The 27,921-nt window shown below is 35.1% G+C and overlaps 6 protein-coding genes across 9 annotated transcripts in view; 4 read left to right on the forward strand and 2 right to left on the reverse strand.

Moving 5' to 3' along the window:
• LOC129238094 (uncharacterized) overlaps window positions 1–27,921 on the reverse strand; it is a 43,172-nt gene that overhangs the window by 8,357 nt on the left and 6,894 nt on the right. The window contains exons 8-10 of the mRNA XM_054873133.1: window positions 5,396–6,048; window positions 4,993–5,336; window positions 4,651–4,920 (exon numbers count right to left, since the gene is read on the reverse strand). Coding sequence (XP_054729108.1) covers window positions 4,651–4,920; window positions 4,993–5,336; window positions 5,396–6,048 — 1,267 coding nt within the window. The remainder of the gene's footprint in view (window positions 1–4,650; window positions 4,921–4,992; window positions 5,337–5,395; window positions 6,049–27,921) is intronic.
• On the forward strand, window positions 1,209–9,620 carry LOC129237386 (zinc finger protein 112-like). Its single transcript, XM_054872097.1, has 6 exons — window positions 1,209–1,592; window positions 1,650–1,962; window positions 2,087–2,581; window positions 2,659–3,193; window positions 3,257–3,958; window positions 7,913–9,620. Exons 1-5 carry the CDS (start codon window positions 1,308–1,310, stop codon window positions 3,405–3,407), a joined length of 1,779 nt encoding a protein of 592 aa, XP_054728072.1. The 5' UTR covers window positions 1,209–1,307; the 3' UTR covers window positions 3,408–3,958; window positions 7,913–9,620.
• On the reverse strand, window positions 4,962–6,051 carry LOC129237388 (uncharacterized). Its single transcript, XM_054872100.1, has 2 exons — window positions 5,396–6,051; window positions 4,962–5,336 (listed from the first exon to the last, which is right to left on the reverse strand). The coding sequence occupies exons 1-2, from the start codon at window positions 5,979–5,981 to the stop codon at window positions 4,966–4,968; spliced, it is 957 nt and encodes a 318-aa protein (XP_054728075.1). The 5' UTR covers window positions 5,982–6,051; the 3' UTR covers window positions 4,962–4,965.
• LOC129237387 (oocyte zinc finger protein XlCOF6-like) lies at window positions 9,625–11,746 on the forward strand. Its single transcript, XM_054872098.1, has 5 exons — window positions 9,625–9,659; window positions 9,719–10,118; window positions 10,191–10,814; window positions 10,898–11,432; window positions 11,495–11,746. Exons 1-5 carry the CDS (start codon window positions 9,630–9,632, stop codon window positions 11,631–11,633), a joined length of 1,728 nt encoding a protein of 575 aa, XP_054728073.1. The 5' UTR covers window positions 9,625–9,629; the 3' UTR covers window positions 11,634–11,746.
• LOC129237383 (zinc finger protein 665-like) lies at window positions 15,731–18,397 on the forward strand. Its single transcript, XM_054872092.1, has 5 exons — window positions 15,731–16,173; window positions 16,250–16,637; window positions 16,700–17,521; window positions 17,614–18,148; window positions 18,208–18,397. Exons 1-5 carry the CDS (start codon window positions 15,874–15,876, stop codon window positions 18,365–18,367), a joined length of 2,205 nt encoding a protein of 734 aa, XP_054728067.1. The 5' UTR covers window positions 15,731–15,873; the 3' UTR covers window positions 18,368–18,397.
• On the forward strand, window positions 22,265–27,911 carry LOC129237384 (zinc finger protein 546-like). Of its 4 annotated transcripts, none has more exons than XM_054872095.1 (6): window positions 22,265–22,357; window positions 22,449–22,768; window positions 22,820–23,153; window positions 23,262–24,083; window positions 26,911–27,439; window positions 27,504–27,911. In XM_054872095.1, exons 2-6 carry the CDS (start codon window positions 22,469–22,471, stop codon window positions 27,661–27,663), a joined length of 2,145 nt encoding a protein of 714 aa, XP_054728070.1. In that variant the 5' UTR covers window positions 22,265–22,357; window positions 22,449–22,468; the 3' UTR covers window positions 27,664–27,911. The 4 variants fall into 4 exon arrangements, with proteins under 4 accessions (XP_054728070.1, XP_054728068.1, XP_054728071.1 ...); XM_054872093.1 differs by having other exon boundaries at window positions 22,272–22,396; XM_054872096.1 differs by having other exon boundaries at window positions 22,273–22,396; window positions 22,829–23,153.

A 27,921-nucleotide genomic window follows, 5' to 3' on the forward strand; every position in this document is an offset into this window, starting at 1 on the left:
GTTTGTGGCCAGCTTAACGCTCGGCGAATTCCATTGCTTTCAATTAAATTTATATAATTTGTATAACCTAAATATCATACCAGTTTTAAAGCTGTATTTTGGCTTAATATGAATGACGAGATTATCTACTTTTTCGAGCTTAACCCTTAGGAGCATGGTGGGAAGCCAGGTTCCCACCTTCTTTTTTCTCAACTTTTCTCTACAGATTTGATATTTATGAAAATGGGACCGAGAAAATTTATTTATATAATAATCCATATATCAAAGAATGTAACTGAAACTAAGAAAATTGTTTTGCGTGAATTTATAAACAATTACAGATAAACAAATTGAAAAAATCGTCTATTTTCAGGAAAAAATTCATTTTTCAACAAAGTACATAATGTATAAAGATGGGACATGATACTATAAGGTTTTTGGGGTTGCTGATTACGAATCTGAGGTCAGATTTGAGAAATTCAATATGGCGGATACAAAATGGCGGACATATTTTTAGAAAAATTGTTGGATACTCACCAAGTTTGATATTAGGGAGTTTTTGGGGTCGCTGATTATGAATTTTGGGTCAGATTTGAAAAATTCAAAATGGCGGATACAAAATGGCGGACATATTTTTTGAAAACTTGTTGGATACCAAAAACTCCCTAATATCAAACTTGGTGAGTATCCAACAAGTTTTCAAAAAATATGTCTGCCATTTTGTATCCGCCATATTGAATTTCTCAAATCTGACTCAAGGTTCGTAATCAGCGACCCCAAAAACCCCCTAATGTCAAATTTGGTAAGTTTCCAAAAGATTTTTCAAAAAATAGGTCCGCCATTTTGTATCCGCCATATTGAATTTCTCAAATCTGACCTCAGATTCGTAATCAGCGACCCCTGAAACCCTTAAAATTACATGCAATCATAAAAGCGGTTGGTAAGTAAAATGTGTGCTTCAAAGGGTTAAGAAACATCTTTCAAAACATTTTTGCAGCTGCTTGTCAATTTTGGAGCTAATCTGCCATATGTGAACAGGTAGATTAATTTTTTTTGGATTTATTGCTAATCTCTGCAAATGTGAACGTAATTTAAGCGGTAAATTCTTGACAAAACCTGTGTGAATTAATTTTTAACGCAAGTCGCAATGGAAACATAGCATAAAGGTGTTATCGATATGTTTACATATGTGCATGCGATTGTATTTGTCATTATCAGTGTGTTGAGTAAATAAAAAGGATTCAATATTTTGCGCTAGTAAGCTAGAATAGATAATAAAAGGTTTAGCCTCTTATTCAAAGATACTTTGCATTGAAATAGCAATAAAAATGCAATGTCGAGTTTGCATGCAAACAAATTGTCATATCCTACTTGATATGAGCATTGCATGCACAGCAGAAGGTAAATCTCTTTTCGACTACTACAATGAATGCACACAGCTACAGGCGTCAGTCAATGATAACTTTCCGAATACGCTTTGTAAAGGTTGTACACAAAAACTCCAAATAGCTTATACCTTTAGAAAATCTGCCCTGCAGTCGCACGAAGAATTTAAGAAATTTCTAACTTCGCAAATAGAAACGGAATCAGCTGAGGAGTTTTCGGCTTTTAAGGTAACTCAATGGTTTTGAATTTATTATAACTGAATCAAAATGCTTTTTTTTGAGTAGAAAATGGAGAAAACTAAGGACGACCCATTAGACATGGAGTTTAAACAAGCTTTGAAGGCTTTAACGAAACCTGATTTTGAATATCCTGGGCATATAAAGCAATATTCCACACAATATTTCGAGGAACCACCACAAGAAATGAAAAGAAACTGGAAAGCAGATGGGACAATAAATACGGAAAATGAGAATGGCCAGGTTATTGAGTTCTTAAGCGAAATATCAAGTGATGATCAATCACAAATTGTAATGGCACAAAGATCTGGAAACGAAGATTCAGAAGAGGAAAGTGAAACTGACACAAAGCAACATGAATGTAAGTTTTTAAATAAAATGTTTATTGTGCTTATTCTTAAACTGTCTAGCATTTTGCAAAGACACACAGTAGCGAAAATAATTAGTTTGTTTTGTATTAAATTTTAAACAATTTTTTCATTAAGCTGATTTATCGATGCATTGGGACTCCTGCAATGAGAAACCTTTAACGTCCCGAAATGAGCTTGACAATTTTCAAAGTAACCACAAATCTCATAAGTATTTTCCATCAACTTCTTATAAATGTAAATATTGTAGAAACATCTTTTCATCTGCTTTTGAATTGGAAAACCATGTGAAAAAGCACAGTAAAACACTTACAAATCAAAAGTATAACACTGTTATTGTCAAGCAATTGCCAGAAAAAGAAAGTGACAACAAAACGCCTACGGAATCTGCAGCTGGTTATGTACAAAAAAAGGGCAAAGAGTCTCAGCTACATAAAAGGAAAGACACAAAAAGTGGGCTATATCAAAAAGTAGCTACTGAGAATAATTTACATAAAACACAATTTCCGGATGATAATCAAGACCAACAGAAATCATCTGAAATGTACGTAGATAAAAGGACAGATAGTTCCAAATTAAAAGAAGAGAAGAAGCATTTGTGTTCATTTTGCCGTAAGTATTGAAACGATAATAATTTCAAATATATTTCATTGTATGCCTAAGCATGTACGTTCTCAATTATTTTTCAGCTCGAGTATTATCTACTAGGCTTGCGCTAAATGCGCACGAAAAAAAACAACATTTAAATATACAAACGGACCTGAAAGAATGTCCAACTTGTCAGAAAAAATTTAGTTCGGATTATTTAAAGAAACATATCCAAGTTGTGCATATTGGAGAGCGTAAATTTACATGTGATATTTGCGGTGATTCATATAAAAGCCATCCTCAACTTAGTCGACACAAGCTGTTGCACAAGAAGGAGCGTAATTTGGCATGCACTGTGTGTGATAAAAGGTTTACGGAAACGTCTCATTTCAAAGTACATATGCGAATTCATACAGGGGAATTGCCATTCGCCTGTCAATTTTGTGACCGTCGGTTTAGAATTAAAGTGCACCTCACCTACCATTTGCAACATCATGCGAACATCAAGCAAAAATGTAATGTATGTGGTAAGGAGTTCAAAAACATTAAATCGTTACGAGACCACTCATACGTGCATACTGGCGTAATGCCATATACTTGTCTTATTTGCGGTTACGGCAGCCCGAAACGTGAATAGTAAGCTTATTCGAAACATTAACTTATTAAGGTATTTAATTCTTAACTTAATCTTTCATACAGTTTTACGAAACATATGCTGCGTAAACACGACACAACTATGACTGCTGATGAGTTATTTGCGATGTTCAAAGCAAATACTGGCCGATCTCCTCACGTAAAACTAGCTGAGGAATTAGACATAATGTATAAGAACGTGCAACAATCTACCTAATATGGATAAGTGTTTAGAGAAATCATTGTTGAATGTTGTATGGTTGTAATAGCTTTCCAACATTGTCTGGTAATGATTTGTAGTTAGAAGGCAACAACAAATTGCATGATTTTTTTTGTTTTAATTGTGTTGGCTTTTTAGAAGCGTCTAATCGACAATGGAATATCCATTTGGTCGAATATCCTTTTAGACCTTGTGAAGAAACTACTGTAATTCTGCACTAGTCGAGTCAAAATAGTCTTGAGTTGTCGTATTTGGGTGCACGTTGTCGTTCACATGGGAACAGGGCAACCATTTTTTGACTTTGAAGACTTCTCCAGGGTACGCATAAAAACCGCCAGAGATTGAGATAACTACTATTAATGGTATATCGAATAAGGGAATATACTGCTAAATATGAAATTTCTTTTGCAAACAATTGCGACAGGCTTCCTCCGCTGCCTATTTTATTTGGTAACTTGGCATACTCTGATAAAAGCAATGCTCCAAAAATTACATGAATTCCATCTTCAGTAAGCGTCCGCGGTTTATTTCTCTATTTAGCATACGCAGTTAACCCTCCGTCGGGCGCACCCGATCTGTGAGGCAAAGCTCACACATTTTTTTGTCTCACTCTATTATTTTTTACCGTTTACTATTTTGCTCAATAGCTGCTTCTTATGGTGTGCTCTTTATATCAAATCAACTCAGTTTGTGTTTTCCCTTCCCAAAGTGAAGTTATACGCAGTTTGATCGGAGAAGCTCATTGCGCTCTAACTCATCACATTTTTTAAAGTAAGTATTTTAAAAATTACTGATTTCAAATTAACTACTGCCCCATTTTAATACTAAATAATTTATTAATATTTAATAGTTAGTTGAAAATAACCTGATTTATTGATGTGGCCTGCAGAGCACATTGCGCCCAAACTCGTTACAAAGGTTTTATGTTTTAGTTTGTTTTATATTCTTGATAGAAATGTCTAGTCGATACTTCAATTTAAATGAGTCCAAAGACGTGGAAGAAATTATAAATTTGTTGGTGGCTGATGACGACGATCCCACAATGGAAGACGAATTTGGGGAGGAAAGCGATGTTGCTTCAGATGACGAGGTAGAAGAACGGGGTGAAAATTCCGAGACAGAGCAGGATGATGAGACCGACCAAATGATGAAAATTCTGGAGACATACATTTTTTTCTAGGAAAAGATAAGATCAGTATTATCATCACAACTGACGCTTTAGTTTCTTTTCCAAGAGTACACTAGCTCCTTTTTCTGTGCCGGTATTACTTGAAGTTGTGTCAAAACATTTGCCTTGCACGTACTCCGCAATGTTCCATTTAACTAATGTCTCGTGAACCGCAGCAGCAATGTGTTCTCCACTTGACGATTCAATTTTCGGTGCTCCGAGGAACTTGGATGTCCCATTGTAGCTCACAAGAACTGCTATGCGCTCAACTTTGAGTCTACCAATCAAAACTTGTAGTAGTTTGCCATCCCAATGAACAACTAATGATCCAACGGTATTTATCTAAAAAATTTATTTTAAAATGAAAAATTGAAAACCCAATAAAAATTAAATATAAGCTGAAGTTTTAATTACGTTGTCGGGAAACCGAGCCATCACATCTTTTGTATCTTCCAATCGATGTTCCAGGCGAGCGCGATGAATAGTTGAACGGTTGATAGCTAACTCTTCAGCCCGTATTCCAAATGCTTCAGCAGCTGCAATGAGGATATGCACGGCCATACCATCCGAAACTTTAGCATTATCAAGTGCAGCAGCCAATCTTGCTGTGATGAATTCTTTTCGGCCTCTTTTTTTGGCGGATGTTGCGTTACCAGCTACTTTCTCTGGTTCCCAGTCATCGTCAATCGGTTCATTTTCTTCATCAATCGTTTCACAAAATGGCATTTCAGCATCTTCATCATCACAATTCACGACATCTGAAAAAATTCACAATCAAATATGATTTTTGAAATTATGACATATTGCAATAAATTACCTGAAGGTCTAGCCATCTCTTCCTCGTGTTTTCTTTTACGCGCTTCTTCTTTTTCTTGTCGTTCTTGCGTACGTTTTTCTCGCCCATATAACTTCATATCGACACCAACCATGCAGCCTGGACGACCTTTTTGTCTTTGCAATTTTAAAAATTCTCTGTCCTCTTCAATTCGAATTTTTTCCAACGCATCACCGATGGCAATATCAAACAAATCATCAAGATTTTGAGTAAATTGTTCGGCAACTTGCTTTTGTGCATTTGACCTTTTATCTGGGACAGTTCTTTGTATGTTTTTCCATTGGTCGTAAACTTTCATCAGCTTTTTCACACACTTATCATCATTAACAATTGGAATGCGAGCTTGTTGCCAAAATATTACAGCTGCACTTATGGTCAATTTTGCACTGTCTTTTGCAGTAAGTCCAACAAATCGCATATTATGGAACATCACTTGTAACACTTGTTTGATGCACGGAAGTTTGGCGCCCGTGATCTGATGCGCAGTGTTGCCGATCAAATCAATGTTATTCAAATTTTTCACAGATCTTCTACTTGAATGACTTGAGGTCGATGGTTTATCCGACATGGTGATATTTTTTTTGCCATATGTTCCAAATAAACTTCGCAGAAAGCACTTGATGTGTGATGCAGCACTTATACGACACAGGGATAAACTTTTTGTCAAAATATCAAAGTCACTTTGAAGCCGCTGCGCATAATATCATTTATGGGAGAGAAGACTCGCGCGGCCACCTACCGGCGTGGCGCCGAGTCGCACACGACCCTTGCGCGGGGTTGGCTGACATGCAGGACGATTTAGTGGAAAAGGGAAAAATACGTATATATTTGAAAAAATGTAGGATTGAAAAAAAAATATAATTACATATATTTAAAAAAACCCCAACAAAAAACGATACGAAATCGACTATATTTTCATTTGACATGCTGTAAATTTAAATGAAAAATGTTCCTGTTAGGTGGTTTTTTTGTAAAATATATTTGAAATGAAATGTAATAATATTTATTCAATGTAATTTAATAAAAAAAAGCAACAACCATGAGCAAAAAAATACAGAATAAAGTAAAATAGTGAAAAAATCGTCTTTTTTACACCTATTAGTGGATCTTTCAGATATAAGCGATTTCCGGGTCCATCAAATGAAGCCCGATCGGCTTCAAACTTTGCAGTTATTTTTTTTACACCAAAAGGAAAAAAATTAGACCCGGTGAACGATGATCTAGTAACTTTCCCAAAATAAGGACACCCCTAATCAGTAAGTGGAATCAAAATCCACCTCTGCGAAGTGCACGCAGAGGACCTCACAACATAATTACTCACTTACCTGGAGTAAAAGGGAATGCAAGAAATGCTAGTACTGCTGTTGATATATGGAATAATATTTTTACCGACGAAATATTAAACATAATAGTGCAATAACATACACCAACCAATACATTGAGACCATTAGAAACAATTTTTCTTGAGAAAGGGACATTAAACCCACTGACCGTATAGAAATACGAGCTTTTATTGGGTTATTATACCTTGCAAGAGCATACAGGGGGAATCGTCAATATCTGGAAGAACTTTGGGGAATAGAAGATGATGGGATTGAAAGATTTGGCCTTGTCATGAATATTAAGCGATTCGAGACACTTATGCGTTGCCTTCGTTTTGATGACCGAAGTACAAGAGAGGAAAGAAAAGAACTGGATCGGCTCGCTCCAGTTCGAGACATTTTCGAGAAATTCATAAGAAGTTGCCAAGATAGTTACATTCCTGGGGAAAATATGACTATAGACGAAATGCTACCCGGTTTTCGTGGAAACGGTCCCTTTAGGCAGTATATACCATCTAGATAGGCAGTATATACCATAGATGAAATGTGTGCAACGTACAATGTATCACGAAACACCAAACGCTGGAGAATGGTTATATTTTTTACAATGCTGAATGTCGCTGGTATTAACTCTCAAGTGATATACCTCAGTAATAACCTAGAACCAATGCGTAGAAGGCTTTTCTTGAAAAAGTTGGCTCATGAACTGACAATCGAGGAGCTACGTCGAAGAAGTTTGAAAACCCACGGAATACCTTTCAGTCTTCAAATAAGGTTAGAAAAATATCGACCTTCACTTCCAAATGAACGAAGCCCTTCTCCGCCCCCTAAACTTGCACTAGCGAAACTGGTTTGAGAAGACTGACGAATCACGAATGCAAGAAATGTAAATCACCACTTTGTTTATCCCTATCCACTATTTTCGGTTGACTGTTTTAACTTTTTATTTTCAACCTTAATTTACGACTATCTTTTGTAACTGATAAATTTTTGTCAAATAAATGGATTTTTATGAAAATATTTAGATTTATTTCTTATTCATATCCCTTAATGCCACTTCTATATTTCCCATATGTATAAACTATGTAATTATAGTTTTATTATGTGTTTTTAAAAGTGTGCCACTTAGGCACATTGCGCCCGAAGTTCACAGCCTGATAGTTGCGCCTGACGGAAGGTTAAGTATTACTCGTATGTTATGGTATTCGTATATTAGTAACAAGGGAGGTTAACGCTGTCGGCTAGCTATGGGTGATATTTTAATATATGTATTTTTTTTTATTTCTCGTTTCATTTACAAATATGCCTTTTTAAATTATTTAATATTTCGAGAATTATTAAATAAAATCTATATTGAAAATAAATAAAGCCAGCAAGTTCTGACTTTTATTTAGCAATCCAGTGATCGAACTCAGAGGAATTATAAAGCGCCTTGTTATTTGGCAAAACGTAACAATTACATTACAAAAACAAAATGTATATGTAAACGCACTGCTTGTTTATGGACTGTTTATATATATTGTTGCGAACTTTGTTACGTCAAAATCCAAATAAATCTCTTACAATAATTCCTCCGAGTTCGATCACTGGACTGTCGAATAAAAGTCGCAAATTAATAGCAACACATCTTGCTTTACTTTATTTCCAACACTTAACTGCTTTATTTTACATAATACATGTTCATCTTACGACTGAATACCCTTGTACTGCATGTACATGTGCTTAATAACAATCGTAATTTTTAAATCTGGCAGCTCGTATCTTCTGATAAGGTCTGTCCCGCCATCAAGGCGAAATCATGTTTTTGTTTTGATATTTCATTCGCTCGCTATTGTTGCCAGTCTCCTCACGAAGTTTTCCGTTCGCAACAATATTATGTAATAGCGCATTTCGCACGCGTACTGCTGCCGTCACTTTTTGCAACCTCAGTAAACATCGTTTACGGATTTTCCCCAATTGTCTGTTATTAGCAGCCAATTGCGCAATTAAGTTGATTATTGCTTCTTTCTGCATTCTTGTCATATCATTAATAATAATTGAAGAAACCCAAAACACTAAAATATTCCACCAAATAGATTTCTGTGAAGAAAACTACTTCAAAACAGTCTTGACAGCTGATAATTAGCTGCTAATCTCCCATATTGGGGGGTGTGAGAGTACTTTTAGGGTTATACAAGGCAAAGGAAAAAATCGTTTGCGTAGCCTAGGCGTCCAACTCCATTTAACTTTCACTTTTCCAGCAAGCGCCGTTAGTCTCGTATCGTACAAATTACTTGCTCTGACATCGATTCTTTCGCGAATTACAACGAAATGTAAATTTGCAAAATTTTCTGTCTTCGAAGAATCATAAGACAGTAGTAAGTATTGGCAAAAAGTGTGAATGTGTTGCTATATAGTCTTTCCAAAACTCTCTCGTGTAAACGCCAAGTCAGTCTGCAACGATAACTTCGAAGATCTGACCATTTTATTTTTTTTACTTCAAATCAGTACGATGGAAACGAAGAATAAAAGCTGTTATCGATAAATTGACGATAGAATAAAAGTCAAAGATATCACAGTGAATTACTTTTGGCGCTGAAATAAACAAAAAAGGAGTTAACTTCTTGTTGTGCTTCAATTAAGTGGTGTTGAAAAAAATAAAAATGCAATGTCGGGTTTGCATGCAAACAAAATGCCATATCCTACTTGATATGAGCATTGCATGCACAGCAGAAGGTAAATCTCTTTTCGACTACTACAATGAATGCACACAGCTACAGGCATCGGCCGGTGATAACTTTCCCAAAACACTTTGTAAAATTTGTGCTCAAAAACTCCAAATAGCTTATAACTTCAGAAAATGTGCTCGCAAGTCGAACGAAGAATTTGAAAAACTAATTGCGCAATCTATTCTTATGAAAACTCAGGAAATTTATGGTTTTAAGGTAACTTAACGATTTTACTTCAGTATTGACGGTGAGCCATTTTAATGTTATTTAAATAGGTTATAGAGGAGATTACAGACGATCCTCTAAAGATGGAGTTCAAACAAGATGTGCAAGCTTTAACGAACCCTGATCTAAAATACCCTATTAATAACATTTACTTAGAGGAATCGAGGCAAGTTTCCGAAGAAGCACTGGAAAAAGAAATGCACCCGGGGCTGCTAAAAGTAGAAGATGAGAGCGAATATGTCATTGAGCTATTATGCGGGACATCAAATGATGATCAATCTCAAACGGAAATGGTTGAAGAATTAAAAAAAGAAGATTCAGTTTGCGAGGATGACGTATATGAGAGTGAAAATGAGTCTATAGGGAGAGTGGGATATATGTGTGAGATTTGTTATTGTGCTTACGAAACTGAAGATGAATTAATAAATCATATATCCAAACAACATCAATGTAAGTTATTAAATAAAGTCTCAGTATTTTATGTATTTTTAACATTTTTTCTTTATTTGTTTTTTTTCTTAGCTGAGGTATTTTGCGTAGATTGCTCAACAAACTTTGATACACCAAACGAATTGAGAATACACAAACAACTAGTTCATGAGACTGATTCACCAGTGCAGTGCGAATACTGCAATGAGGGGATTTTAATACCTCGAAATGAGCTTGTTGACCATTTTCAATGTAAACACAAATCTGAATACCTTAAGTATTTTCCACCTACTTCTTATAAATGTAAATATTGTAGAAACATCTATTCAACCCCTTTTGAATTGGAAGGCCATGTGAAAGCACACGTAATATTTAAATGTACACTCTGTAACATAAGTTATGGGAATCTGAGCTCATACAATGTACATATTAAACAAAATCATAGTTCTCTTATGGTCAAGCAATTGCCTGACAATATTTCTCTAATGGCATTTTCATCCGATTATGTACAAAAAGAACACGAAGAGTCTCAGGTACAAATGCAGAATAATACCAAAATAAAACGAAATCGAATGGAAACTACTGAGAATATTTATCATAAAAACCAATACACGAAAAGCAATCAAGAGCAACAGGAATCATCTGAAATATATGCAGAAGAAAATTCAGATATTCCCAAGCTAAAAGCAAAGAAGAGACACTTATGTTCATTTTGCCGTAAGTGGAAATCAATAATATACTTTAATACAATGTCCTCTTTAAAACCTAAAAAAATGGTGTATATTTTCTTACTCTTCCAGCTCGAGTATTATCCAGCAGACTATCTCTAGAATTACATGAAAAAAAACAACATTTGAATATAAAAACGGACGTTAAGGAATGCCCAATTTGTAAAAAAGAATTTAGTTCAGATTATGTTAAGAAACATATCCAAATTGTACATATTGGTGAACGTAAATTTACTTGTGATATTTGTGGTGACTCATATAAAACCCATGATACTGTTAAACGACACAGACTGTTGCATATGAAGGACCGCAACTTTCCATGCACCGTGTGTGATAGAAGCTTTGCTGAGAAATCCGAATTCAAAGTTCATATGCGAATTCACACGGGGGAATTGCCATTCGACTGCCATTTGTGCGATCGTCGATTTAGAATAAAAGCCCACCTCACCTATCATTTGCAACAGCATGCCAATATCAAGAAAAAATGTAACGAATGTGGTAAAGAGTTCAAAAACAGCAAATCATTACGAGACCATTCATTCTTGCATACTGGCATAATGCCATATACATGCCCTATTTGCGAGTATGGCAGTGCCAAACGTGAAGTGTAAGTTAATTTGAAAATGATGTTATGAAGTTATTTAAATCTACCTTTTTTTAAATATCCAGTCTTGCAAAACATATGCTGCGCAAACACGATATAACTATGACTGCTGATGAATTATTTGCAATGTTCAAAGCGAATACGGGGCGATCTCCACGCGTTAAACTAGCAGAAGAGTTAGAAATGATGAATAAGAATATGTAACGGGTAAACTGTTTGACCAAATGTGGATACATGTTTATGAGAATTCATATCTGAATTTTTCACTGTTCTAATAAATTTAAAATTAACAAAACTTGAGACGTTTTTGTGGATAATACCGATCCCAGTTCCCAGGTCATTTCTAACAAGATTAAGTATAAAGCTCAGTCGAACAATATTGTTTTGATGGTATTGATTTTTATATTATTATATACAATATTAACACTAGCTATAACTAAAGAGTCAGTTTTATGAACTTAATATTATTTCATATATATTCGTAGCAAATACATTTTTTGTTATTGACACTTATACCAGTCCGGCCGTCTAAATTACTCGTGCAAGTCTCTGTGTGATGAAAATGCATTGGCGCAGCTCAACAATTTATATATGAATGCGGGAAAACCATGATTATGATGGTTTGCTGGTTTTATAAATTAAAAAAAAAAAAAAAGAAACTATATATGAACTTCGGGGGCAGCGAAAGGGTAATGAGCGCAGGGACGGGATGGAGTTACTAAGATTTGAAGTGAAACTTCTTAGGCATCGATGGACGATCGAGAATGGAGAGTAAAATTTCAAGGCCATGCAACGTTTTGGGCATTTTCGTTCCGCGGGAGAGAAAAAAAATGTGACGTAGAGGAAATGGAGAGAGAGAGAGCTATTCCTTATATATGTCTTAGATACACTTCAGGCTATTTTTCCTGAGTTTTTTCTTGTGGTTGCTAATTTGTAGTGAGGAATAACACTGCCTACTTTTTGGCGCTTGTTTGTTGGTGCACACTTGTAGGAAATATATTTTTGGTGCCTACTTTTTGGCGCTAATTTCCGTTTCCTGGCTAGTGCTTGTGCGTACTATAAAGTGCTATCCATTCCGGCGTCGGATTTATTGGTATTGCCTTGCGGTAATTTGTGCGCGGAGTAGTGCCCGTTGTTGCCACGGTTTGTGTCCTGCGGTCGACCCTTCTCCGTTTTTTGTAAATTTTGTCTATTTGTATTCTCTGCAAATATTGTGAATTTATTTAGATATATCGCACTTGTTACCTTAAAGCGTAACAACTCAAAATTCCCAAATTTTAGTTTTTTACAAGAAAACAATGTACAGTGGTCATCTCTACCCACTGTAAAAATCGTTCAATGGTTTGTCTAGCCTTTCGTTAAAAAAAACCGTTATGACTCTCTCTTTGTTTTCAGAATGACTTCTTTTGTCTCAACTAAAGAGTTACATTTTTAGTTGTCTCCAAGTGTTTGAACAAATTTGTGTCACATAAAGTGTAACATTTTGAATTGTGCCTGTTTACAAGCAAACGGTTTGTTTAAAATATACCACTAAGTGTATAAAAAAATTTCAGGAAAAGAGTAACAAGTCAAAAATTTGTTATTTTAGCGCAACTACTAAACAAATAAGAATGAAACAACCGTTATATTGTTTTTAATGATATTTTCGTGCTATTACATATTTTTTTCCTTGTAATATATTATTAATATTTACGGAAACAGTTTTTCGTATCTACTGAAAATGTTTAGATTTTGAGTTGTTACGCTTTAACGTAACAAGTGCGATATATTCTTTCTCTCTCGGTTCTCTCCCTCTTTCTTTGTCTGCCTTGAAATTTTCACTTCTGTTATGTGTACTACGCTATACGCATTTTTTCTTTTTTGTTTTAATTAGTTATTGTTAGAAATAGAGTTTTGGTACATATTTATTTTTGTAGGAAGCTTTCCAAAATATAAGTAATTTGAAAACGATTGCTTGATAAGATGTACTAAAAGACAAAATTATTGTTCAACTACACAGATTTCTAGTGCCTACAATTCTGTGCACCCTGGACATTTTGAAGTGAAAACTTCTTTAGAATCGTTGGGAGTGATTTGAGAAAAAGTGAAACGAAAAAAGCGACACTCTTGGCTACGAATATTACATATAAACGTAGCGACGAACTAAATAACTTTTAGGCCAGCGCCGACAGCATGGCGCGATAGCCGAGCGGCTAGCAATGTGAGCTTCCGATCCAAAATTCTTGGTTCGAATCACAAGAAAAAAAAATTTTTATACAGTTATTTTATTTTATTTTATGATACGTTTATGAGGAGCTTTTTTTCATGGCAGAAATACACTCGGTGTTTTACCATTGCCTGCTGAGGGGTGAGCGCTATTAGAAAAATAGTTTTCCTTAATTTTGGTGTTTTCACCGAGATTCGAACTGACGTTCTCTCTGTGAATTCTGAATAGTAGTCACGCACCAACCCATTCGGCTACGGCGTTTGTTTAATTTTACTGATGCAAAAATGGGGGAAAATATTTGAATAAAGTTTGCTTACTGTTTACACATTTTCCAAAGATGACGGAGAACCAAAAAAAAAAGTCGATTTTCAAACAAATACGAGTGCATATGTGTAATTGTGTTAGAGTTTCGGTCACGCCCCAGCAAAACCTGCGTGCATATGTGTTTGTAACATTCAAAAAAATGTAATTGTGTTAGAGTTTCGGTCACGCAGGTTTTGCTGGGGACGCTCATAATAGCAACCGCGTGTGTATTTTTATATTCGTAAATATTTTCATTTTTAAATATTTACCGCAATTATGCCGAAAAACAATGCAGAAAAGTGTCGTGAATATCGACAGAAAAAAATCAATAAATAGCATCACGGAATTCATTCACGAAAATTTAATAAAGTATACACCAGAAGTATCGCGGATACTTAGAAAAGATTACGATAAAGTTCCAATGATTTTAAGTGGCGATTTTAACGTAAATTTTGCATTGGACACAGCGGTTCCTTTAATTGACGTTCTCAATTCAACATTCAATTTAAAAATGTGTAACAATCGCACTGAATCGAAAACACAATGAAAAACAACAATTGACGCGGTATTTCAAAGATATGTTGACAATATCGAAACCAAAGCATTTGTATCATATTTTATCTATCATAAGCCACTCGTATCATTTGTTGAAATTGAAAACATTGAGGATGAATAATAATAAAATGAAGAAAATAAAATATGAACTTTATAGCAATATTATAATGAACCTATAATTATCCCGCCCCTAATGCTGCTTTCGTCTCATTCTCTCTCAGTTTGTTTTACGGAAGGTTTCACTTCTATCGCGTCTAACCGTTAGACTGGTATTTTTTTTTAAACAATCTCATAATAAACATGCCTATACTAAATCCACTAACGTGAAATTTGTCGGCTAATATCTATTTGTTTTCCATTTCTAAATTTTTCGTTATTTCGCTCTTTGTCAGTTAGTGCCCATTTACACGATGTCGCCACTGGAAGGGAAACATTTTGTTCGGTGGTGAAGGACGGCCGGGGAAGAGGGAAGGGAATTTGTCTCCTGTACTGGCGACACGCTTTGCTCTTCTTATTCGTATTTCCAATCTTAAAGCAATTTTTGACAGTTGCTTCATTCGTTTTCTGCTTTTGTGGAAGAAAGTTCTAAGTTATGTGTTGGTTTTCATACAAACGGAAGAAAACAACGATGACAAACATCCGAACGCTGCTTGGGAAATGCACGATTATTTTTGGTAGTAAATTAGGTATAATTTAAAATAGTTATGGGACATGTTTATGTTGATTTCTAATTTTTCCCTGCATTTCTAGATACTCAAGTTAATTTTAAGTTAATTATTTACATATGAAGTATTTTTAATTTAATTTTTTTTATTCAAGTATAAGAATTTATAAACATATTTCAATAAAAAAAACAACAAATTATTTATTATTTAACCAGTTTGCATTTTTCATTCATATATTTAAGAAATTTTTGACGAACGTTTTCCGCTTTACATGTAAGCGCGTGCGAGAATACTTCCGAACCATACGATGCTAAAGTATTAAATGTCAAAATGTCGCCGAAAACAATTTTGCCCGTGTGCCCGCGAATGAGACATGAAAAGAGAATTTCCAGTGTCTCCATTCCAGATGTCTCCGTGTGTAAATGGGGTGTTAATTACTCTCATGTTCATATTATCGGTTATTTTTTACGATAATTTCTGTTGCGAAAGTAAAAAAACAAAGCAAAACAATGTTTTGTTATCGATAGATTTATCAATGCGCTTGTACTTTTCATTACTAGTGCACTAAGTAATGTAAATAAAAGGAATAGTACTGTAGAAAAGGAATAATAATAAATAATATTTAACTTAAAATTTAATATTTGACATTACAAAATATTTCTTGCAAAATATAGCGTGTTATAGTTGCTTTGTTTAAAAGAGAAGGGCAATAAAAATGCAATGTCGTGTTTGCATGCAAACTAAATGCCATATCCTGCTTGACATGGGCATTGTTGGCACAGAGGATGGCAAAACTCTTTATGATTACTTCAATGAATGCACCCAGCTAGAGGCATCGGCTAATGATAATTTTCCAAACACACTTTGTAAAATTTGTGCCCAAAAACTCCAAATAGCCTATAACTTTAGAAAATGTGCCCGCCAGTCGCATGCAGATTTCAAGAAACTTCTAACAACGCAAAAAATGGAGGCAGAATCGGTTCATAGTTCGACTGAGGAATTGTACGCTTTTAATGTAAATAAATTATTCTTATTTCTACGTAAGTATTGTACCTAATATAAAAAATATGCAAATATATCTCTTTGTATAGGATATGGAGGAAAGTACTGACGACCCTTTGGATATGGAGTTTAATGAAGCCGTCAAGGCCTTAAGGGAACCTGAACTAGAATTTCCTCTTGAAGACGATTGTATAGATGAGTCTTCCCCCCAATTTTTTGAGGAAACACAAGAAGAGGTGGAACGTGACAGAAATCCTGAACTGATAAACGATAATGAGCACGCCCCTGACCTACTATGTGAGATTTCAAACGATAATCTGTCGTTAACAGCAACGGCAAAAGAATCAGAAAAAGAGGACTCCGGGGAAGAGAGTGAAACTGAGCCAATTGAAAGAGTGGGGTACACCTGCGAGATATGTAATTGTATTTATACCATCAAAAACGAACTAAAAAAGCATATTTCAAAGCAGCATAAAAGTAGGTTTTTAAATTTTTTGTTTGTAATTTATTAACTTTGTGTATTATTCCACTACGTATAGGTGAAATAATTTGCGTAAATTGTTCGAAGATTTTCGATATGCCTCATGAGTTAAGGATACACAAAAAACTTGTTCATGAGACCAATTCACCCGTGCAGTGCGATTTTTGCCAGGAAAAGCCTTTAATGCCACGGAGTGAGCTTCTTAAACATTTTCAAAGTAACCACAGCTCTCGCTATTTTAAATATTTCCCACGTTTACGAAAGGGACGTGTTAATAGCTTGGGGACACCTACTTTTAAATGTAAATATTGTAGAAGCATCTTTTCATCCGCCTTCGAATTGGAGGACCATGTTAAAACTCATGTATTCAAATGTCCATTCTGCTCGAAAAATTTTAGTAGAGTACGTACTTATTATACTCATGCTAAACGTCTACATAACTGCTCTGCGAGTAGTTTTCCACCTACGCCGTTCATCGTTGAAGGTGTTGAAGTTGAAAAAGACAAGCCAATTGAATGCAAAGCATGCAACAAAAGCTATAGAAATCTGGGCTCATATAATACACATATTAAACAAAAACATAAAAAGCGAGTGGGTTCAAATGCTATGAAAACAACTACGGTCCAAACAAATACACAAAAACAAAGTACCCTCATTGAAACAATAAAATCTTCAGTTGATCCTGTACAAAGAAAAACCAATGAATTCAACCAAGTTGTCACGACGGATGAGTCTCATCAAAATACACAGATTTATGGTAGCCTAAATAATAAACAATTAGAAGAAGATAATCAAGAGCAACAAGAATCAACTAAAGGAAATTGGCACGAAGATGGTAGCAAGTTCAAAGAAAAGAAGAGATACCTCTGTTCATTTTGCCGTGAGTTTCAATAATGAAAACATGTCTACCACATATATAATTTTAAATGAAATTTCGTATTATATAACATATATTATATTATTAATTTTCAGCTCGTGTATTATCTACTAGTCTTGCTTTGGAATCACACGAAAGAAAACAACATTTAAATATAAAAACTGAACTTAAGGAATGTCCAATATGTCAGAAAAAATTGAATCCGGATTACATAAGAAGACATGTCGAAATGGTGCATATCGGAGACCGTAAATTTACTTGTGATATTTGTAACGATTCATATAAAAGTCATACCCAACTTAGTCGACATAAGCTGTTGCACAAGAAGGTACGCAATTTTCCATGCACTGCATGTGATAAGAGATTTACTGAAAAATCGGAACTCAAAGTTCATATGAGAGTTCACACAGGTGAACTGCCATTCGCGTGCCATTTGTGTGATCGTCGGTTCAGAATTAAAGTTCGTCTCACTTATCATTTGCAACATCATGCTAATATAAAGCGAAAATGTAAAGTGTGCGACAAAGAGTTCAAAAATGGCACATCACTACGAATTCATTCATGGGCACATACAGGCGTAATGCCATATAGATGTCTTGTTTGCGATTATGGTTGTGTGAAGCGTGAATAGTAAGTTGGTTCGAACATTAATTATTAAATTATTTGCAAAAAATGTGTCTTCTATATAGTTTTACGAGACATATGCAGCGAAAACACGACACAACTATGACGGCTGATGAGTTATTTGCTATGTTCAAAGAGAATACTGGTCGTTCTCCCTACGTGAAACCGGTTGAGGACACAGAAAACATGGACACAAATTCAGATCATGGAGAGAACCCAGACTAATTTGGTTAAATACATGCAATAATTTTTAAATCAATCACTTGGAATTCTATAATTTTGAAATGATTAAATTATAGATGAATAGAATAATATGTTACTACTAACTATACATAGACATACGTATGTATATTTTAGTAAAATTTAATTTGGACTGGCTGCTAATTTTGGAATCAAAGCAACTCATAAACAATGAGAGTTAAGCATACAAAGTAAGCATGGTTTTGTCCAATCTTAATAATATAGTATTTACGTCGGATATAACCTTTGTCCGTAACGAGGATATGGCAACAAAATGGTGCGGAAGCGCTAGTTGTATTCTGGAAGAATCACCACTTAAACCAACCAACCTTTGTCCAGATCCATTTTCTGTGTAATTTTGTACAATGGATATAACTGACGTAGAGAACAATACGCATAAAAAGTATTGGCGAATTTTATTAAGTTATCGGGATACTACCTATTCTGACAGCTAAATTGTCATAAAAGCAATTGGCTCTAGAGCTATTCTTAATGAGCTGGCTAAGAGATGTACAGTGAACGTTATCTATGTTCCTGGACACAGAGACTTTCCTGGAAATTGCATCGCGGATCTGCTGCCTAGGAGGGGAACTGATCTTAAACCAGTCTGTTCTATCCAATATATGGACATCCCTTTAACCTCAATCAAGCTCCGGATCAGCTCGGTCTACATCACGCAAGCCAACAGTAGATAGACCACGGAGCCTGCTTATGAGTGAACTATAAAGCTTTTGCTAATATAGACCGACCTTCTATTAGTGCGATGGTTGGTATCGTTGCCTAATCTGAATACATGAGAAACGTTTGGGATTACCCTCAAATGACTTCTGCCCAGATGCAGGAACGAGGAGAAGATTGAGGTGTTGAACACTTCCTCTGGTACTGCCCTACTATTGCCAGAACGCGATATCGCTGCCTATGTATATCTATATTTTTCTCAATATGGTTGTTGTAGCAGCAATACTAAGCCCTCAACTAAAGGTAGGCCCAGGGAACTTGCTGTTTCGATAGGTTGAGTCCAGAGGGAGAGGGGTGTTAGAGAGTGGGTTTAGAGCGGCATGTGAAAAGGACATACGTTTAGTATGGCGGGGTCAATTATGGATAAGTAGAAGTTTAACCTGGTACAATATCCAGAACATGCATTCCCATGGCAGCCGGTTCTACGTTACCCGAATGATTCGGGGTTTTCCAGACGAGTAAACTAGCCCTGTCTAATGAACCGTTTATCATCATCTTTCTCGATAGTTTTATGCTGTTATACAACCGTTATGTGAACAAGATTATGATGGCCTGGTGCACAGGTAGACGCGAGTATCAAAATAGTAATAATGTTGAACATTAAAAACCGAAATGTATAACCGACTAAAATGATAAAGATTATAAATTATATTTTCCAAGGTTAAAATGTCAGATTTGAATATCATACATTTATACAACAACAATGAATCCTTGGTGTTTAGCAGTTTGTATGAATACCAGTAGTATTAAATATATCGATAACGACACCAGAAAATCGATCTCCGTGGTCTTATAGTTTTGTTCAAGGTGGATTTATTAAGGTGACAGCATTCACCCAGCTGATTTTTCCGCCGTAGGTATGGCTTACGTCAAAATGATATGCTTTGTTTGTATGTATTGGTATGTTTACATTCGTATGTTTACATTTGACTACTGATTTTGACGTGATGCTTGCACCAAACGCAACAACAAATACATGTAGGGTTTTACTTATATGTGTTTGCTGTCACCTGTAATAAATTCGCCTTGGTTTTGTTGTAACAGGTATTAATTGTTATTTAGATGCTACTTAATGTACGTTCACACATGCAGTAATTAGCAATAAATCCACAAGATTCATCTACTGGTTCACATATGGCAGATTACCTGCAAAGTTGACAATCAGCTGGAAATACTGTTTTGAAAGGTTTTTCTACATAGAAATTGTTTTGGTGGAATATTTCTGAGTTTTTCGTTTGTTTAACACGCTGAGTGCCATGTGAGTCCAGGTTGGTCTCACAGTGCGAAGGGACTTTCAGGCTTCGTGGTGACACTTGGTCTCACGGTATGATATGTGAGATTTCGGTTTGTGCTGATACAGCTGCTTCATAGAGGCTATTAGTAGTAGTGTATTCACGCCATACTAGAGCCATTGCATTGTTTATGCTGCTTGGCCTATGGGTATGAGACCAATGTGGCATCATATGGCCTATTCAAAAATTCAAATATTCTATTGTATTATGTAAAAAAAAATCGTGGCCGGACGAACCCCATTTTTTTTGTTGTATGGTGGCACTCAACGTGTTAATTATTATTTACGATATAAAGAATATACATACAAGGAGAAGGAATAGCTAATTTAATTGCGCAATTGGCTGCTAGTAATACACGGTTGGGGAAAATCTGTAAAACCCCGTTATTTCCCTCGAAACATAAAGGCTCTTGTCGCTATTTCTACTGCCATGTCGCCAGATTCTCCTCCCATAATTCCAAAAGAAACTCTACTGCCTCTCTATACCAGTGCGATCCCTTTTTTAGTTTTTACTTTGACGTTTCTCCTTACATTTTTAATAATAATTATCAATAACACAGGGTTGCATGTAAAAAAGTATGGTTATTATCTAGGATTATTTTATAATCTCAGATATAATCCAATACGATTGGTTGATTTTGACAGTATCAAGAGTGATAGAAAAAATATTCGGGCGACATCATTGCAGCCAAGGCAAATCTGTTCAAGGTGATAGCAGTTGTACAAAAACAAAAAGGTACATGTATTTTGTTTTTGCTTTCTTTAAGGGGGGACCCTCATTTATCGGGTCAAAAAAATCGATTTTTTGGAAATAATTTTAATCTATTCTACGACTATTTAAGAATATACTTTCAAAATTTCAAGTCGATATCTGTATTTTTGAAGGAGTGACAAAATTTTTAACAGGACGCGACGGGTGGCCTGATCGCCTGTATCCAAAACTTTAAACGCGTTTTTCTCGAAACATCATTTTTCGATTTTGTGTACACAATTGAGAACGCTGTATTGAACCAATCAGGCTTTACAATAGCTCATTTTAAAGATAATTAAATTGTTTTCAATGTGACATTAAGTGTTTTTTTAAAAAAAAAGATTTTCATATTTTTTTGTAATTTTAAAGTCAATTTTTATGCATGAAAAATCACTTTTAACATAAAACTGGGTAAAAAATATCAATTTCGACATTTTTTTTTAATCAAAATGTCACATCGAAGGTATTATCCTAAAGTTTAAAAAAAAAATTGGTTTTTTTATTTCAGAAAAAAATTCAGAGCGCTAGAATGTACACAGATAGAATGAGGTGCCATGGACGAGGTGTATATTTCCATACTTAAAATGTTTTTTTTCTTCTCCGAAAATTTTTGTAGACAGTCAAGACATTTATTAAAGTACTTTATGAATTACAAAACGTTTGAAGTTATTTTACCTGAGAAAAAAATTCCCAAAAATGATGCATTTTTCGACCGCCTAAATGAGGGTCCCCCCTTAAGCTAAAATCTCCAAAAACTTCCAACTATAACATGCATAAATTGTATTTTGGAATAATATTCCTTAAATGCCTAATGAATATCGATTCTAATTATTACAATCTGAAAACATTGATTATTTTTAATAGTTTTTGCAATTTTTACAATTTCTTTACAAAATGTTTGACATCTTGATATTTTCGCTTCGTTTTCTTGCTGCAGTGACGTATATGCGCAGAATGTATATTTTTTCTTGTTTTCAATCATTCTTGTGTTCGCATGTCGATACAAGGGGTATAGTCGAATAAAATTCAAAACGCTAAATGGACCACCCTGTAAATATGTATCGTTTCGATAGGAAGTGTCGAGTATTTTGGTACGCATATGGTCCATCCATAATTACTACTCTTCTTTGGAATAAAGAAATATTAAGATATTACAACTTTTAGACTAGTAAAATAAAATATAATAAACATAAGCGTAAGTCTTCTGTTAAGAAAACTTGTGAGTTTTTTAGAGGTAAATAATAACATCTAAATGAAATCAAAATATACATGAATTGGTATTTCAGTCAAAAGTGAGCTTACAAAAATGCAATGCCGCGCCTGTATGCAAATGAAATGTGAAGGAGTTGTGGACATGAGCTGCGCTGTATCAATGGATGGGAAAACTGTGTATGATTACTTCAATGACTGCACGCAACTCGATGCTAATTCCACCGATAAACTTCCGAATATGTTGTGCACGAATTGCGCAAGAAATCTTCGAATGGCTTATAATTTTAGACAAACAGCTCGCCGTTCAAACGAAGAATTTAAGAAAGTTCTATCTACGCAAAGAGAAGAACCAGAATTGATTCTTTCAAGCGATGAGCAAACGCAAGTATTAGATGTAGGTATAGAAAGCTAGTTAAAATCTGTAAATATGAAATTTAACCCTTAGTATTATCAGGATGTTGCGGAAAACACAAACGATCCGTTAGCTGTACCAGAACCAAAGGCTTCCGTTATTGACACGGCCATGTCCATAGATATACCTGAGCTAGATATAACCGTAGTAGATATAAAAACAGAGATTTTCGAGCAATTATGTGAAGAACCAAATGAAGACCAAAAAGAAGAAGTTTTGAGAAGTGATTGTGAAGCATCCTCGCAAGATGAATGCGAAAGTGACAACAACGTTTTAAGAAGCAAAGCTGCTCACATTTGTGAATTATGTAATTTTACATATGCAACACAAAAGCAACTGAAAAATCATATTTTTGAGATGCATAAATGTAAGTTCTACAAGAATTTTACATTTAAATGACCAGCCTAGCGTCATGTTATGATCTGGGTACTTGGACAGCGCTTGTATATTATATTTTTAATCTATCTTCCTATAGCTGAAATCATCTGTATGAAATGTCCCAAGGTTTACGAGTTTCCGAGTGAACTACAGCTACATGAATCTCTTGTACATGGAACAGAATCGCCGATGCAGTGCCCATGGTGCAATGAATCTCGAGCCAGAGAAGAATTGGCAAAACATTTGCAAAAGAAGCACAGTAATTCTTACTTAAAATATTTCCCGAGGATGCGAATACGCGGTCGCGGTGTGGATGATATTGCCTCTTTCCGTTGTGAAGATTGTGAACAATACTTCTCGTCTGTTCTCGAGTTAGCCGATCACATAAAAGAGCACAAATTTGATTGTCCAATATGTTCTATGAGTTTTAAAAAACATGGTACTTATAGGGCACACGTAAGACGTATACATAATCACTCTATAACAAGTTTGAAAGCTATGATTGGGTGTAATGAAGACTTAAGTAAACCATTTAAATGCTCTATATGTTCAAGACAGTTCAAGTTAAAGAGTTCACATCAGGAGCATATGAAACGTAAACATAATCAAAGTATAGCTCAATATACGAAAAATGATGATTATAAATTATATGAATGTTCCCTCTGTAATATGAGTTTTGGAAGCCCAAATTCTGTATATTACCACAAACGGCGAAAACACGGAAACATATCAACAAGTGCTGTAGATGATGGAAATGATACCAGTTTAGAGAGAGAAAGTAAAGAAGAAACGGAAAACAGCGAATTAGTTAAATGCAAAGTCTGCCATAAGGAAATATCGGCAAATCAAATAAAATATCATGAAAAACGACATGCTTATGCTCTGAATAAGAAAAGAAAATTTCTTTGTGCGTTCTGCCGTAAGTAAAAAACAATTTTAATCACCTTAATAATAGAATGCAGTAATTTAATTTAACTTTATTTATAATATGTGTGTTTACTAGTTATAAAGGGTTTTTCAAAAGACGTGACTCGATGTTGTTTTAAAATAAATTATTTATTTTAGGTTTCACTATTTCACTCAAAATACGGCTCTTAACAATTATATATGAAAAATTACATCATTTAAATGTTCAACATGAGCAGCATGTTCTTTGGCCGGTTGTAATTCCGAGCCGTTTCGGTAACATAGAACCGACTGTCGTGGAAACGAGAACATCGAGATATCGATGTTAACGGTTGTTCAGCAACACTTTCTACTACAGCAGCAATATTTTCAATAGAACGTCCCGTTTTCGGTGTACCAGTCGTTTTTGCTATCCTCGACAGCACCAGATTATTGAAATTTGTTCACCAACCTATGAATTGTCAGCCTATTCGTACGATTATTTTTTTGGCGATATGTTGTTCTTAACCCTTTGGGGACGAGTGTCGGCATATAGCCGCCCAAACCGTTTTACCGTTCCAAACTCGTGTCGGCATATAGCCGCCCAAATTAGTTCGTAGCTGCAAGGCTGTCTGTCGTCCTGAGCTATAAGATTCGCATAGGTATAGTAAAAGAGTCACGTTTTCATTCAAAGCCATTAGGGGCCATTAGCGATGAAGTCACATCTTCTTTATAATAAAAACTTACTATATGAGACGACGGTAGTGTCAGAACGAATATCAATTCTTCGATTCAGTCTCTCAGCGGCACTGTCAGAGGAATTAGCAGGCTTTTTATACCCTTTTTTTATTCTACGCACGATGGGTAAGCGATCTGAGATGATACGTTAGATAGTGACAGTTCTGACGAATATTACTTTGAATCTGATAAGACGGAATATGATGGCATTACTTCGTCAAGTGAAAGTAAAATCCGTGCAATAAGGAATCCACTCAGGCATTTCAACATTAGCAGTGATAGCAGTCTGTTTATAATTATTTTTTTAATTTTATGACCAATTTTTCTTGTTTTAAATAAAGCCTTAGTTTTTATAACGTTCAATATTTATTTTTTTATTCCAATACCTCTCGTCCTCAGCGACGCTCGCCCGTCGAGCGGCCTCGTCCCCAAAGGGTTAAACATCGACCTAAAGTTGTAGATCTGTTTATTTGACAAAATGTAAAATAAAAAATTAAAAAAAGTGCGTGTAGCGTAGTACACATAACAGAAGTGAAACTTTCAAGGCAGACAAAGAGAGAGGGAGAGAGCCGAGAGAGAATGAGAGAGAGAAAGAATATATATATAAATAAATTGGCAACAATTGCAGGGAATACAAATAGACAAAATTTACAAAAATAAAATAATGGTTTAATGGATAAATCAACACTTATTTTATGTTATATTTTAATTTATAGTTTATGTATTCGACGGCAAATTACATATGTATGTATGTACATTTGTATATGAAAAACAATAATGCCTTCATTTCCTTTCATATGTATATACGCATGTATGCCCAAATAACCTTGACTTATTTATTCACATGTCACAGCACATCACATTCCTACAAGAAATCAGATACACATACGCACTAGTGAACGAGTTTCTTTCAAACAAGTGCAAAAACAATCTGCTCTAAAGCCTATGGAGGTGTGTATGCATATATGGTATACCCACTTTAAGTCCTAGCGTGCATACATACACACATACCTACTTGCCTTCTAAACTTTCTACAAAATAATTGTATTCATTTGTAACTACATCCATGCACGTTCAAACATATTATATATACATATGCGCGATCACAGCGCTCCCTTCTTGCTTTCGTGAACTTTTGTCTTCCACCAGTCGATATTCCGAATATTGCACTTACAAAAACAAAATAACTTCATTGACGCAAAAGCAGCAGAAAGCGCAACGCGAAGGCCACTTTGGCACCACGCATTCCAAAAACACAGCGCATTCACTTCATGCCTCAATATGCGTATGTCGTCCAAGCCCATAATCTAAGCCCGGCGACTACAAAAACAAAATACATTCGTAGACGCAGTCGCAGCGACCATGCTTCTTTTAGTCGCGACGGCGCTGAACAATTTAGAGTATTATATGGTACAAAAGCAAAAAAAAGGTAGACGTGAATAGCCCAAAGTGTATCTAAGATATATATAAGGTTTAGCTCTCTCTCTCTCTCTCTCAGTTTTTCCTCTACGTTATATCTCTTTTCTCGCTCGCGGAACGAAAATGCCCAAAACGTTGCATGGCCTTGAAATTTTACTCTCCACCTTCGCTCGTCCATCGAAGCCTAAAAAGTTTCACTTCAAAAAAGGTTCCGTCTAGGAATTATTCACTACTGACATCTAGGCGTCACTTTTGAAATATCCTTTATATCTATGTGGATTAATTGGAGCAGAAATTTGACAAATTAAAATTGTCTTAGGGTATATAGCAGTGGACATAAGCGTCGGAACTATCAACTGGTTCAAAAAATATGACGAATATACCTACTGTCCTTACTCAACATACCGTCTTGATTTTATATAGAATTATGATCCGATTCAGACTTATCAGGTTATTAACTTTCATCACAAATAGTTCTCACACTTGTGTCTACTGCCGTCAATATATTTTCCCACATGCAATTTGACAAATTAAAAATATACATTTTTACGAAATATCCACAATTCATATTTACTATTTATGTAGGTATATATGTACATACTTGTGTAAGTTTATGAGTATGTACAGTACATATGTAAGCATAAACGTAAGCTATAGTATTCTTTTGTTAAACTATCTAATTCGTGATTTGCTGGTTTTTACAGCTCGCGAATATAATTCTGAAACTACTGTGAAATTACATGAAAAAAAGGTTCATTTATGCGAAAAACCCGAACCGAAAGCGTGCCCTATATGTCAGAAAAAAGTTGATCCAAAATATTTAAAGCACCATATTGAAAACGTTCATACTGCTGAGCGCAAGTTTGTCTGTGATGTGTGCGGTGATTCGTTCAAAAGTTACGTACTTCTTCACAGCCATAAACGTTTGCATTTGGAAAGGAATTTTCCATGCACCGTGTGTGAGAAAAAGTTCATACGCTCGTTTGACCTTAAAGTGCACATGCGTATTCACACTGGAGAGGAACCATATGCTTGCCATTTATGTGATCGGCGTTTTAAAATCAAAGTTCGGCTCAATTACCACCTACAACGCCATGCTGGTATCAAGCGGAAATGCAATGTGTGCGGCAAAGAGTTCAATCATGTTAAACAGCTGAAAATCCATTCATACAAACACACTGGTATGCCCTACAAATGTTCAGTATGTGATTATGGTTGCGCGCAACGCGATGTGTAAGATGGCGTATATTTTAATTTTTGGTATATATTTTAATGGATTATAATTTAATTATGCTAGATTTAGGAAACATTTATTGCGAATGCATGACATGACCATGACGGCTGATGAATATTGCGCGATGTTCAAGGCGAATACCGGGCGAAATCCGCATGTGAAAACTTTAGAAGAGCTACAACTGGAGGCCCAAAATATGGAGCAAGAGGAATATTCAAATTAATGATTTAAGAAAAGTTAACATTTTTTTTTTGTAAATTATAGTGGCTGTGTTCAATGATTGCATGCCAGGCTCAAATACGCTGGGCTCGGATTGCAGCCGTAATTACAAATAAAATAAAATTATAATTGGAAAAAAAAAACATATTCCACTTTTTCGTTGTTACAAATATTACAAAACTTGACTACATACATTAATAATATAAATTAAGTTTTCGTAAAACATAAATAAAAATAGTTAAAATAACCAAACTTCCTCATA

This window comes from Anastrepha obliqua, chromosome 2 (assembly GCF_027943255.1).
Source record: "Anastrepha obliqua isolate idAnaObli1 chromosome 2, idAnaObli1_1.0, whole genome shotgun sequence".
NCBI classification, from domain to species: domain Eukaryota; kingdom Metazoa; phylum Arthropoda; class Insecta; order Diptera; family Tephritidae; genus Anastrepha; species Anastrepha obliqua.

Coding starts and splice junctions, on each gene's coding strand:
- LOC129237386 (XM_054872097.1), top strand. CDS start 1,308: ATGCAATGTCGAGTTTGCATGCAAACAAATTGTCATATCCTACTTGAT. Junction 2,582..2,658: donor GCATTTGTGTTCATTTTGCC/GTAAGTATTGAA, acceptor ATTATTTTTCAG/CTCGAGTATTATCTACTAGG. Junction 3,194..3,256: donor GGCAGCCCGAAACGTGAATA/GTAAGCTTATTC, acceptor TCTTTCATACAG/TTTTACGAAACATATGCTGC.
- LOC129237383 (XM_054872092.1), top strand. CDS start 15,874: ATGCAATGTCGTGTTTGCATGCAAACTAAATGCCATATCCTGCTTGAC. Junction 16,174..16,249: donor AGGAATTGTACGCTTTTAAT/GTAAATAAATTA, acceptor CTCTTTGTATAG/GATATGGAGGAAAGTACTGA. Junction 16,638..16,699: donor TATTTCAAAGCAGCATAAAA/GTAGGTTTTTAA, acceptor CACTACGTATAG/GTGAAATAATTTGCGTAAAT.
- LOC129237384 (XM_054872095.1), top strand. CDS start 22,469: ATGCAATGCCGCGCCTGTATGCAAATGAAATGTGAAGGAGTTGTGGAC. Junction 22,769..22,819: donor AGCAAACGCAAGTATTAGAT/GTAGGTATAGAA, acceptor TTTAACCCTTAG/TATTATCAGGATGTTGCGGA. Junction 23,154..23,261: donor TATTTTTGAGATGCATAAAT/GTAAGTTCTACA, acceptor ATCTTCCTATAG/CTGAAATCATCTGTATGAAA.
- LOC129237387 (XM_054872098.1), top strand. CDS start 9,630: ATGAAAACTCAGGAAATTTATGGTTTTAAG. Junction 10,815..10,897: donor ACACTTATGTTCATTTTGCC/GTAAGTGGAAAT, acceptor TTACTCTTCCAG/CTCGAGTATTATCCAGCAGA. Junction 11,433..11,494: donor GGCAGTGCCAAACGTGAAGT/GTAAGTTAATTT, acceptor TTAAATATCCAG/TCTTGCAAAACATATGCTGC.
- LOC129237388 (XM_054872100.1), bottom strand. CDS start 5,981: ATGTCGGATAAACCATCGACCTCAAGTCATTCAAGTAGAAGATCTGTG. Junction 5,337..5,395: donor AGAGATGGCTAGACCTTCAG/GTAATTTATTGC, acceptor GAATTTTTTCAG/ATGTCGTGAATTGTGATGAT.